This window comes from Apaloderma vittatum, unplaced genomic scaffold (assembly GCF_000703405.1).
Source record: "Apaloderma vittatum isolate BGI_N311 unplaced genomic scaffold, ASM70340v1 scaffold12241, whole genome shotgun sequence".
In the NCBI taxonomy this organism is placed as follows: domain Eukaryota; kingdom Metazoa; phylum Chordata; class Aves; order Trogoniformes; family Trogonidae; genus Apaloderma; species Apaloderma vittatum.
In genome coordinates, this window is record NW_009697458.1 from 1 (window position 1) to 10,984 (window position 10,984).

The 10,984-nt window shown below is 40.5% G+C and overlaps 1 protein-coding gene across 1 annotated transcript in view; it reads left to right on the forward strand.

Annotated features, from left to right (window-relative positions):
• Positions 1-208: 208 nt before the first annotated feature.
• Positions 209-10,984, forward strand: part of LOC104280095 (protein transport protein Sec16A-like) — a gene marked incomplete at its 5' end in the record, with an annotated part of 16,931 nt that continues 6,155 nt past the window's right edge. Inside the window, 18 exon segments of the mRNA XM_009877641.1 lie at positions 209-340; positions 1,065-1,200; positions 2,041-2,239; positions 3,359-3,536; positions 4,294-4,436; positions 5,194-5,255; positions 5,480-5,618; positions 5,873-6,115; positions 6,462-6,559; positions 7,187-7,268; positions 7,459-7,576; positions 7,831-7,942; positions 8,213-8,318; positions 8,772-8,912; positions 9,022-9,135; positions 9,905-10,109; positions 10,324-10,572; positions 10,950-10,981. Coding sequence (XP_009875943.1) covers positions 209-340; positions 1,065-1,200; positions 2,041-2,239; positions 3,359-3,536; positions 4,294-4,436; positions 5,194-5,255; positions 5,480-5,618; positions 5,873-6,115; positions 6,462-6,559; positions 7,187-7,268; positions 7,459-7,576; positions 7,831-7,942; positions 8,213-8,318; positions 8,772-8,912; positions 9,022-9,135; positions 9,905-10,109; positions 10,324-10,572; positions 10,950-10,981 — 2,489 coding nt within the window.

Genomic DNA, 10,984 nt, shown 5'->3' on the forward strand with positions numbered 1-10,984 from the left:
CAAAAATCACCGAGTTATTGTATAGTAAAGGACTGTCAGCTTTTTATGGTGCAATTTAGTGATGTATTGGTTTGTAAAGTCTTGATTTCCTGTAAATGCTGTCAGCTTTTTATGGTGCAATTTAGTAATACATTGGTTTGTAAAGTCTTGATTTCCTGTAAATGCATTATTTTCAATATTAAACTACCTGATCAGTTGTGGCATGTAGTTCTTCATATTTTACTAACTTTTTGTACCCGTGTGCTTTCTTTCAGGCAAGGGTATACTGAAGATTATTATACAAAAAGTGGATGGAGTGATTATTATCCAGGCTATTACCCAAACTCATATGATTATGGAGGTAAGATGTCAAAAAGAAGCTCTGAATTTTTCCATAGAAAAATGTATGTTTAAAGGATAATTTATGGGGAGGAGAAACTTTAAGATGAAATAATTTATTATGTTTTTTCCATATTAATAAAGCTGGTACCCTTTCCACAACCTTGGTGTGTATCCTTGGTATGTGACCTGCAGGCAGACTTGTAAAGCAAATTTTAAGTGCGTGTAAACAGAAACTGACTCTTGACTAGAAGTTGGTTTAGTCCATAATTATCTGAACGCTCACAGAGACACACTGGCAGTGGTAATCTGAAGATAATTGCTTGTGTAATGCCTGGGAGGATTTTAAGCAACATCTGTCCACATCCTGAGGCATTTAGTGTGGTGCTCTGAAGAGTGAGTGCAAAGATTCTGTTAATATTTGTTTAGTTGTTACCATGTTTCATCTGAGTTTTAAAGGTGCTACAAAAGAATTACCTGTCTGATGGTAAATGCTGTCCATTGGAGACTAACTAACTGTAATAATTATTTCTCTGGAAGGTGTGAAATTGATTTTTTTTATTATTATTATTTTTTTTTTTTAAACTAAAAATGAGTGGACCATACTTATGTAGTTTTAAGTACATTACTTCGGTTTTGCTATGTGCTTCAGGACCAAATCAGCATGTAATTCTAGAGAAAGGAGTAGAAAAAGGTTATAGGCAGAAGTTTCCAGTACCTAAACCACTTCTTTTTATTTTCCAAAGATCCAAGTCGCTGGGAACGTTACTCATCAGCTTATGACCCCAGATACAGAGATCCGAGGAGTTACGATCAGAGGTATTGGTATGATGCTGAACACAATCCTTACCAGAAGAGGGAAGCGTATTCATATGGCAACAGGTTTGTCCATTGATCTGTGTTCCCTAAGTGTTCTTCCCAAAGCGAGGGCAGCACAGGGGGGCTGGTGACAATCAGAGAACTCGGGTGTTTGGGGCCTGGGGGCTGGTGACAATCAGAGAACTCGTGTGTTTGGGGCCTGGGGGCTGATGACAATCAAGAGAACTCGTGTGTTTGTCTGAGCAAATGCAGAGGATCTCATATAGGTTTCTTCAGGGCTGAATCCCCCATAGTCAAATGCGTCACTAAAAAATTAAGCTATGGCAGTTAAAGCAAAGGCTGAGGCTTTGCTTGTCGCCTAACAGAAATACTACTTTATTTGCTGTAGATCTGCTCCAAAGCCTTCAAAATGTATGAACTGTTGTCAGAATTCTATCAGGCACTGAAATTTCAGGGTAACTAAAATCCTCTAAATGTTCTCTAGAATGCAGATGCATCCTGTTAAAATGCAGTATTACAGGTATTTCACAGGTGTATGTTGCTAGTACTTCCTGTAGCTTTAACACAGATCGTTGAGGAAAACCAGATGAGCTGTCACATCACTCTCAAGAAAATGATTTAAGGCAGTAGAACTCGTTCTCGGATCAGGTGAACTTTCTGTGGGTTTTCTTAAAGCAAACTCTGAGTATGATGTTGGTCTTGATCTCGAATATTCTGGATTGACTTCTGGAGGAAATGTCAGTTTGTTTGCTGTAATAAAAACCCCAGTCTAGGAAATAATCTCGAAGCCCTCCTCAAGTTAGGCATTGTTTTCTTCTTGCCATGTATGCTGGGAAGTCACTTCCCCTGGGGACCTGGGTGGCTCTGCTCATTTTTTCCTTTGTGCGTTTCTCTGTTCTTCAGGCACGACCGATACGAAGAGAACTGGAGATACGATCCGCGTTTTACGGGAAGTTTTGATGATGAATCTGAACCCCACAGAGATATTTATGGCGATGAATTTGATCGACGCAGCGTCCACAGTGAACATTCTGGTCATAGTCTGCGGAGCTCCCGCAGCATTCACAGTCACCAGAGCAGTTTCAGCTCTCGCTCTCAACAAGTGAGTTTCAAATGGCCACATCAAGTATCCTTTCAGCTGAGCTGGGCTTTTCTCTGTGTTAGGGGTGGGTGAAACATTAGAAGTATGGAAATGTTTCTGGGTTTAGCTTGGGGGGTATGTATGTTGAAAACTTGTTCTGTAAGTTAAGGCTGTTTGGTAATACAGTTTTGAACTTAATATTTATCACAGTTGTCAAGAGAACTTTAAGCAAAAGCAGCACTCAGCTGTGCAAGTTGCCACACACACAGAAATGGAAAATTTCCTCTGCTGAATCCATTTGCTGTTTGTGAGAACTTTGCCCTTACTGTGCTTGGCTGTAGTTGATAATGTGTCTGGCTTTCAGTGTTAACGTCATTTTTTCTTATCACAAGCATGAATGCTATTAGTGAACTTGGGATCTATTAAAAGACTAACTCTGTATTTGTATGATGCTATTCCGACTTAAAAAGCAAACCCCAAACCTAGCTGATTGCTCATCTACTTACACCATAAGTACCAATTAGGAAAACCACAGAATATTTCAGTGATTTCTGACATGCAGTCTTTGCTAGCGGAATGTATCATTTTAGCTGTAGTCTTAGGTATTGATTCGTCATGTTTCTTGGAAGTGGAGGTGGTTTTCCAGTCTGAACTCCAATTAATTTAGTGATATTGGAAGTCGTATTGGAAATCATTTAGGCGTTAATCTTTAGGCACCTGAATTCATTTAGTTGTTCATCAGGTTTAATCTGTTGAGATTTTCCATAAAAGTATTACAGCTTGTTCTGATCTATAGTTGCTGATGCAGCAACACTTGAACCTGTAACTCATATAATGTTACTCTTGACACAAGTACATAAACGAGAAGTGAACGTACCTGGGTGTGAACAGCTCAAATGTATCTAAAAACACTGAGAGAGAGCTCTGAGATCTATTCATAATCTTCTGTTCATAATCCCCTGCTGCAGGGGTCTTACAGGGTGGCTTTCTCAAACGCAGTGGTGCAGTCAGCCTGGTGTACAAACAGTATAAATAACTGAAGCTGGGAGAATGCTGAGTGTCCTGAATCACGCTTGCGGTGTTGCTTGCCTTGTGTAACTTCATGCTCTCTGCTAACAGTTACTAATATGATCTATTTAGAGCCAGCTGTATAGAAGTAATCACGATCTAACGGCTAATGCGTATGAACCTACCGCGCAGGCAGTGTCGCTCCACGCAGATTACCCGTACGGCGGGTACGCTGCCAACTTTGAGGGACAACAGCCTTTTCCAGACTATGGCTACGCCACCGAAAGCGGATGGTCAACCGTCGAACAAGGTATCGGCGCCGCTGGGCTAGGAGGAGGGAAGGCACCGTGCTTGTCAGGTTGTTTGCTGGTAGTAGTTGGTGCTCTCGTAGTGCCTGAGATACTTTTCCTGTGTTTGCTGAGCCTAGGAACAGGAATAAAAATGCTGGTTTACAGCATATGTATGTGGGAACAACATTTTGTTTCCTTTTTACCATAGGGATAACGTGCTTGCAGAAACCTGAGTGTCACAGAACAGTAGTAGCTAGACAGCGCTTCTACCAAATACTGTATGATTCCATTTGTAAACGTCTTTTTAGATAGATTTTTAACTCTGCTGCTTGTGCTTCATGGGAGATGACAAAAGTTTAGCTTAAACTTTGGATTTCCCCATAATTTTTTCTTAGCTTTTTGGTATGGAACAAAACACTTCCTCTGGAAAAGCTTTTCCAGAGCATGTTGAAGTATGTCGTTACCTCTTTCAAGATGCATCACATATTTCTACAGAAATCACAGAAATGAGACCAATGCAGTCAAAGCCCCTGCATTAAAAAAATAAGTGAATTTTTAAAAGTTATGTAGTCTATTTTTGTTCTTATTATTGCAAGCCTTCAGAAGATCTGTAATGAGACTGATTAGTTGTGGCATATAAAGTTTAGCCAAATTGAGTTTCAAGGTTTTTTTCTGCTAGTACTGCAGGATTACTGAGTTGGATAGATACATGGGCAGGTTTCCTTGGTTACAAGACAGGTTACTTGGTTCTTTTTTTATTTTGTCTCCCCATTTCAGCACCTTTAAGGCCCTCAACACCGGAGAAGTTTTCAGTGCCTCATATCTGTACTAGATTTGGTCCTGGGGGCTTCTTAATAAAAGTGCTGCCAAACCTGCCTTCAGAAGGACAGCCAGCTCTGGTTGAAATACACAGTATGGAGGTAAAGTTTCAAAGAAAAAAGGGAGGTGGTGGAATACGGATCTTTCTTTTGAAAGGGGAGTAGGGAACTTGGATCTGTAGCTTCCTGACTTTCTTTTGTATCTCAGCACATGTATCTTCATGTGTTTGGGCTGTAATTGTAAGTAAAACAGTAGCTTTAAAAATTCTTCTCTTCTGAGGGATCATGTAGTCATGATCGGATCATCCAGCTCCTTATAATTTTATTCATGTAAAATCCTTATATCCCAGAAGGGCTGGAGTTGTGTTGTTTTTTATCGTGTGTTGCTGTCGATAGAAACGACCCTGTCCTCACCCGTTCTCTGCAGGGCTGGGGACTGCTTGTCACCTAGATGGGCTGGGCCTTTGACATCACGAGCGTGTTTTCATTCTTCTTGTGTCACAACAATATTGGTAGAAGGAAATAGAACTGTATACAAGTACTAGAGCAGCCTCGGGGACATTATTTGACTTGGCAGTATCAGGTTTATGGCTGGATTCGATCTTAAAGGTCTTTTCCAGCCTCAGTGGTTCTGATTCTAGTCTGTGAGTAAAGAGATTGGGTTTATGTTTTGCTACAGGATGAATTCTGTGTAAAGTACATTTCATCATTTAGTACCCTTGTGCAGGTTGCAAGTCACTAAGTATTCTGTTTGAGTGTATAGGCTGGATTACAGGTTATGGTCAGGTCTGGGTTTTTACTGTTGAAAAGCAAAATCTATAGTTGTAAGAATTTCCTATGGTTTATGTTTATGTTTTAGACGATGTTACAACATTCTCCAGAGCAAGAAGAGATGAGAGCATTTCCTGGTCCTCTTGCTAAGTATGTTCTTACGGATTTCAGAAATAACTTTCATGCATTAAGAATTAATTCCTTCATTGAGTTTTGAGTTGTCTGCAAATTACAGGATTTAAACTGACTTAAATATTTGTGGCATTTCACCTGCTTTAATAGTAGGCGAGCTTTAAATTTGTTCCTTGTGTTAATCACAATAATGATCTGGATGTTTACATTGGTCTCATTAATTTTTTTTTTTTTTTCCCCAGAGATGACACCCATAAAGTGGATGTTATTAATTTTGCACAAAATAAAGCTACACAGTGCTTTAAGAATGAAAATTTAATTGATAAAGAATCAGCGAGTCTGCTTTGGGACTTTATTGTACTGCTGTGCAGGCAGAATGGGGTATGTTTCACCACTCATTTTTGTCTATCCTAAAACATTTTATACAGAAAATGGTCTTTATGTAAAAGACAGTAATGTGTGTATGACTAATCTTGGAATAGCTCACAGATTGGTAGAACTCCTAAACGGGTCACTTGTCCTGAGGTGCTCACAGGTGCTTCAACATCTTGTTGTTGAAGTTGCAAATAAAATGAAGACAATGATGAAATAATTGATTTTTTTACTGTCTGGGTTTTTTCTGTCTGCGTGTGTAGACTGTTGTGGGAACAGACCTGGCTGAACTTCTGCTCCGAGATCATAAAACAGTTTGGCTTCCTGGGAAGTCCCCTAATGAGGCAAATTTGATTGATTTCACTAACGAGGCTTTGGAGCAAGCGGAAGAAGAATCTGGAGAAGCCCAGCTCTCATTTCTCACCGATAGTCTTATAACCACAATTGACAGTCTTGAAAAAGAGACGGAGAGATTCAGAGAGTTGCTGCTTTATGGTCGCAAGAAGGTGAGTGCTTGTGCTGTTGTTCCAGCTACTGCATGTGTCTTATTTTGTTTGCTTATTTTTCACAAATCTTTAAGCGTTGGGCATCAGATAAAATAATTTCTGTAACTTGCAGTGGCTATTTCATGGCCCTGCGCTCCCCAGATATGGAAAAAAAGTTATGTCCTACAGTTTATAATGTTAAAGAAAATTATATGCGTGTATTAGTATTTGATCTAAACAATTTTGCATTCAGTCACAAAGTACTACTGTAAAAGAGTTGTTGTTTATCTGAGCAGTACTCACAGGAAACTGGGAAGCAGTATTCCCAGGAAGCTATTCCCAGGAAAGTAATTTCTGTATTAATTAGGATGCTCTGGAGTCCGCCATGAAGCATGGTTTATGGGGTCACGCTCTGCTACTTGCCAGCAAAATGGACAGCAGAACGCACGCGAGAGTTATGACCAGGTACTGTAATCATGAGTTATCCTTCGTAGATCCTGCAAGAATTATGCTTTAATTTTACCTGTATATTCAGGTGTCATCTTTTACTTTTTATTCTGGGGCCTTCTGGCCGTAAACTTAAGCTGAGAAGTTATTCTTTGCCGCTTGTTTGAATAAAAAGGTATTTGAACAGTGTCATCTGCTGGCTTGCTTGACACATGCTGTCAGTCAGCTTTGAAAAACCTGCAAAAAACGAGTTGTCAATATTGTTAAAGCTGAATGACTGTTGTACCCTTCATTCTCCTTGCCTGAAAGAAGCAGATGTGTTTGTCTGCAGACAAAGCATGCACAGAACTTTCTCTCAGGTTCCTGAGCTTGTGAAATCACGTACTAAGTGAAGTCAGGTGGCGTGGGGAGAATCCGGAGATTTTCATAGCTTGGGCTGACCTATCTCAGCGCGGCAGATCCGGTTAACTAGTACCATTGTGCTTTTGAACGTTATCCAGGGGAAAATTGCTTTTTCAGTGTAGTATTTTCAAACAGCGCTTCCTTCTCTTAAACTAAGCTAGATTAACTGCGGCTCAGTGTTTGAGTACATTGTAACTCCTTACCCCTATTTGTGTTTTGTTTCTCTGTATGATGTCTCTGTAGATTTGCCAACAGTCTCCCAATTAATGACCCTCTGCAGACTGTTTACCAGCTCATGTCTGGAAGGATGCCAGCTGCATCCACGGTAAGATTCAAGTGGGAGCTGCAGCTGAGACAGGAGGTGCTGCAGTGAGAAGTTAGTGCACAACAGTAACCTTTCCCTGTGATTTTTCTTAGAATTGTCAGATAAGTTCTTTTGGTCCTTTTTAGGTTGAAACACTTGCCCATGCAGAGCTCCAGTCACTGATTTGACTAAGTAATTCTTCTAATTTTAGTGCTGTGGAGATGAGAAATGGGGAGACTGGAGGCCTCATCTAGCAATGGTGTTATCCAACTTGACCAATAATGTGGACTTGGAATCCAGGACCATTGCTACCATGGGAGACACTCTTGGTAACTCTTGGGGAACGAACAGGGTGATGACTGAAGGAAAAGCTTTCTGAAAGCTTTAATTGCTCAGCTTGGCTCCGCTTATTTTTCTTTGAAAACAAGCAATTACTGTGTAAAATGTAAAGCAGAACAGTTTTATATGGGTATGTCTCTGTTGTGAAGGTATTTGAATGCGAAGCCAAAACCACAGGGGACGCTAAGTGACAGTGTGCCGGCGGAGGGAGATATCCTGAGTTCTGTCGCATATTTCTTTACAGCTTCCAAAGGCCTGCTGGATGCTGCTCACTTTTGTTACCTTATGGCCCAGGTTGGTTTTGGAGTTTACACAAGGAAGACAACAAAACTCGTCCTAATTGGATCAAATCATAGGTTTGGCTTTCCTTTTTGTTTTTTTTTTTAACATGACTTTTCAGTTGCGAAGATGAAAGCTTAATGGCTTGAGGGCATGGCTCCTCTTACCACTAGCTGCAGCTGGTTTTGAGATAACTATTTGAAGTCCTGCCCTTGTTTGAGGAGTAAAAGTTAGTGATGTTGTGTGTCTAACAGAGTCATGTTTCTGACTATTTTTGATTGTCTTTATTGTCAGCATGTACAATCTCAGTGTTTAATAATACTCTTTCCTCTCCTGTTCTCCCGCAGCTTGCCATTTCTTAAGTTTGCCACCAACGAAGCCATTCAGCGAACAGAAGCCTATGAGTATGCACAGTCACTAGGAACTCAGCCTGGCTGCTTGCCCAATTTCCAGGTGAAGAGCTGTTTCTTTTTTGTATTTTGACAGGTTTTATGTGAACTTTTAGTTTCTCATGTGCCGTATTCAGCACAGCAAGTATTTTATCCATGGTAGCGTGAAATACTCATGGTTAATGTAGAGCAAGATTTTTTTTTCCTGTTGTCACTTCAGTCTCCTTTTTGCAGTTTTCATGTGTGCACTCTAAATTTCTGAAGTTTAAATTTGGTTATTATCATAACTATATTCCAAAAGAACAATCTGGCGGAATGTACTGACACTAGCTGTACAAAAATAGATAACTTCCCTTGGGTGCACGGGGGGAAGAGGAGAATTGAATGCTTTTGCCATATTTTATTTTTCCTGCCTAGTGCAGATTTGATAATGAAATATCTGACAGACTGCCTTTCATGTGATACTTGTGAGAATGTTCGGATCGCTTGTTTTATTCCACCTGCTTGCGTTTCATAGGTTTTCAAATTCATCTATGCTTGCCGACTCGCTGAAATGGGACTTGCTGCTCAGGCTTTCCATTATTGTGAAGTGATTTCCAGAACTGTCCTTAAAGATCCACATTACTATTCACCAGTACTTATTGGCCAGCTAATCCAGGTAAGATACGGAAGCGTTAAGTATTTGTGCCTTCCTACTGTAAGTGGTAAACTGTGGCTAAAGTTGCCTTCCGTTGGCTGGTTAACTTTATAACGACTCCTTTTTCTAGGTGTCATCACAGCTACGCCTGTTTGACCCACAGATAAAAGAAAAACCAGAACAGGAGTCTTTTATTGAACCTTCATGGTTAGTAAGGCTTCGACATGTGGATGGACAGATCAAGGTATAGAATGTGCTTTTCAGCATGAAGCATTTTCTCTTAAGGATTAGTGTAAATACAATTTTTAAAATGGTTTTGTTTATACTGCTAATTATGGAAATATATGAAGTGACCTTAGGATATACTTGTGTCGTAATGCGCAAGTGGTATGATCTAAACCAAGTGGATTTACCACACTTTGGTGCCCTAAGGTTCAAAACAGAGTAGTCAAAGGGTCATGTATGTTATATGAGACAGACGTTGCTTAGTACTGTAATGCAGAGAGAATTGCAGGGCTCAATGGGTTGCAACAGCTCCTGCTGTAAGAGGATGTGCTTGCCAGAAAGAAAACACGGTTGCATGTGGGTTAGTATAGCTAACAAGAGTGGGAATAATTACCATTTGTTTAAAGAGAGCTGTTAGAAGTTTGAGCCTTGAACTAATTTAAGAAAACACAGTTGCACACGGGTTAGTATAGCTAGCATTTAACAAGAGTGGGAATAATTACCATTTGTTTAAAGAGAGCTGTTAGAAGTTTGAGCCTTGAACTAATTTACTAGTCTTTGATCTAAAAAATAAAATAAAAAAAACCAAAAGAACAACAGCAGAAAAGAAACAAACAAAAAGCTTTAAAAGTTTTGGTTGCACATGGCTGACAACTCATTTTTTGTGACTAAATACTGAAAAAAATCCTGTGTGCTGTTTTCACTCTTAAGATTTCCTTTGCTCTGTGTTCCCTTGCCTATGAACTTCATGCCTGGTGCAGTTAAGAAGATCTTGCTTTTTTGTGCAGGAGGGTGCAATCGCTTATAACGCAGACAGATCCACCCCCCCGCCGTACCCGTGCAGCACGCCCAGCTCTGAGCTAGACCGGGCCAGTCAGTGCGACGGAGCAGGAGTTGGCCGTGACATGGGTCCAGGTGCTGAAAATGCCTTGTTGGCATCCCTGTTACCTGGGATGGCTCAACAGATGCAGAGTGTGCAGCTCATGCCTTCAGGTGAGTGTTCCCCGTCCTGCTTCGTGACGAACAGAAAAGAAATCTTTCAGGTTTCTGGTATAAGAAATCATTTAAGAGGGTGGTATAAACAGTGAGATTTCACTTCTGTCTTGTATCTTTGTATTCACAGGGTAAAAGGTTCACACACTGGAATTTCTCTTTAGCTATAACTCTTATTTTTTATTTTTTAATAATTTTTCTTTTTGTGCCGCAGTACCTCAGGCTGTCCTTGATGGATCAGCTGCCGTGATTCCTCCTGGTGACCAGGAAGCTGTCCGAAGTGTCCCTTTCTATTCAGTGGCTCCTCAGCCTATCGGTCCAGGAGCCGGCTTTGCACCTCCGGGATTTTCAAATCCGTATGGAGCTGAACCGTCGCCGCTGTATTTAGGGTCAGCGCTGCCGCCAGGAGGGCCGCCACAAGAAATTGAGCCACGGTCAGAAGAGCAGACAAACCTGGAAACAGGTCTGGGATCTTAGTGAACAGATTTCCTTCTTTGTAAGGGAGGTCAAGTATTTTGGGGAATAATGCAAAATATCTCAAAAAAAGTAAGTCGAGAATCTTAAAACTGCCCCACAGCAATGGCTGCATCCCTCAGCCTGCTCTGACATGTGTTTAGAAACAAACACGATACCTGTGCAGGAGAAAAAAAAAAATTAAATCACAGCATTTACAGTTCAAATTCTTTAAAAGACCAGCACAAAATTCATAACAAGAGAAAACGTTTGCCTTAAAAGCATTATTGTGGGGTTTGGGGGCTTTTGGGTTGTGGTTTTGGTTTTTTTTCGTATTGTTGTTGTGGTCCCCCACCCCCGCTAACGTAATCTAATTTGGTTTTTAAGGAATGCAGAGAGTTGCCCCGGAGTCTCCTTCACAA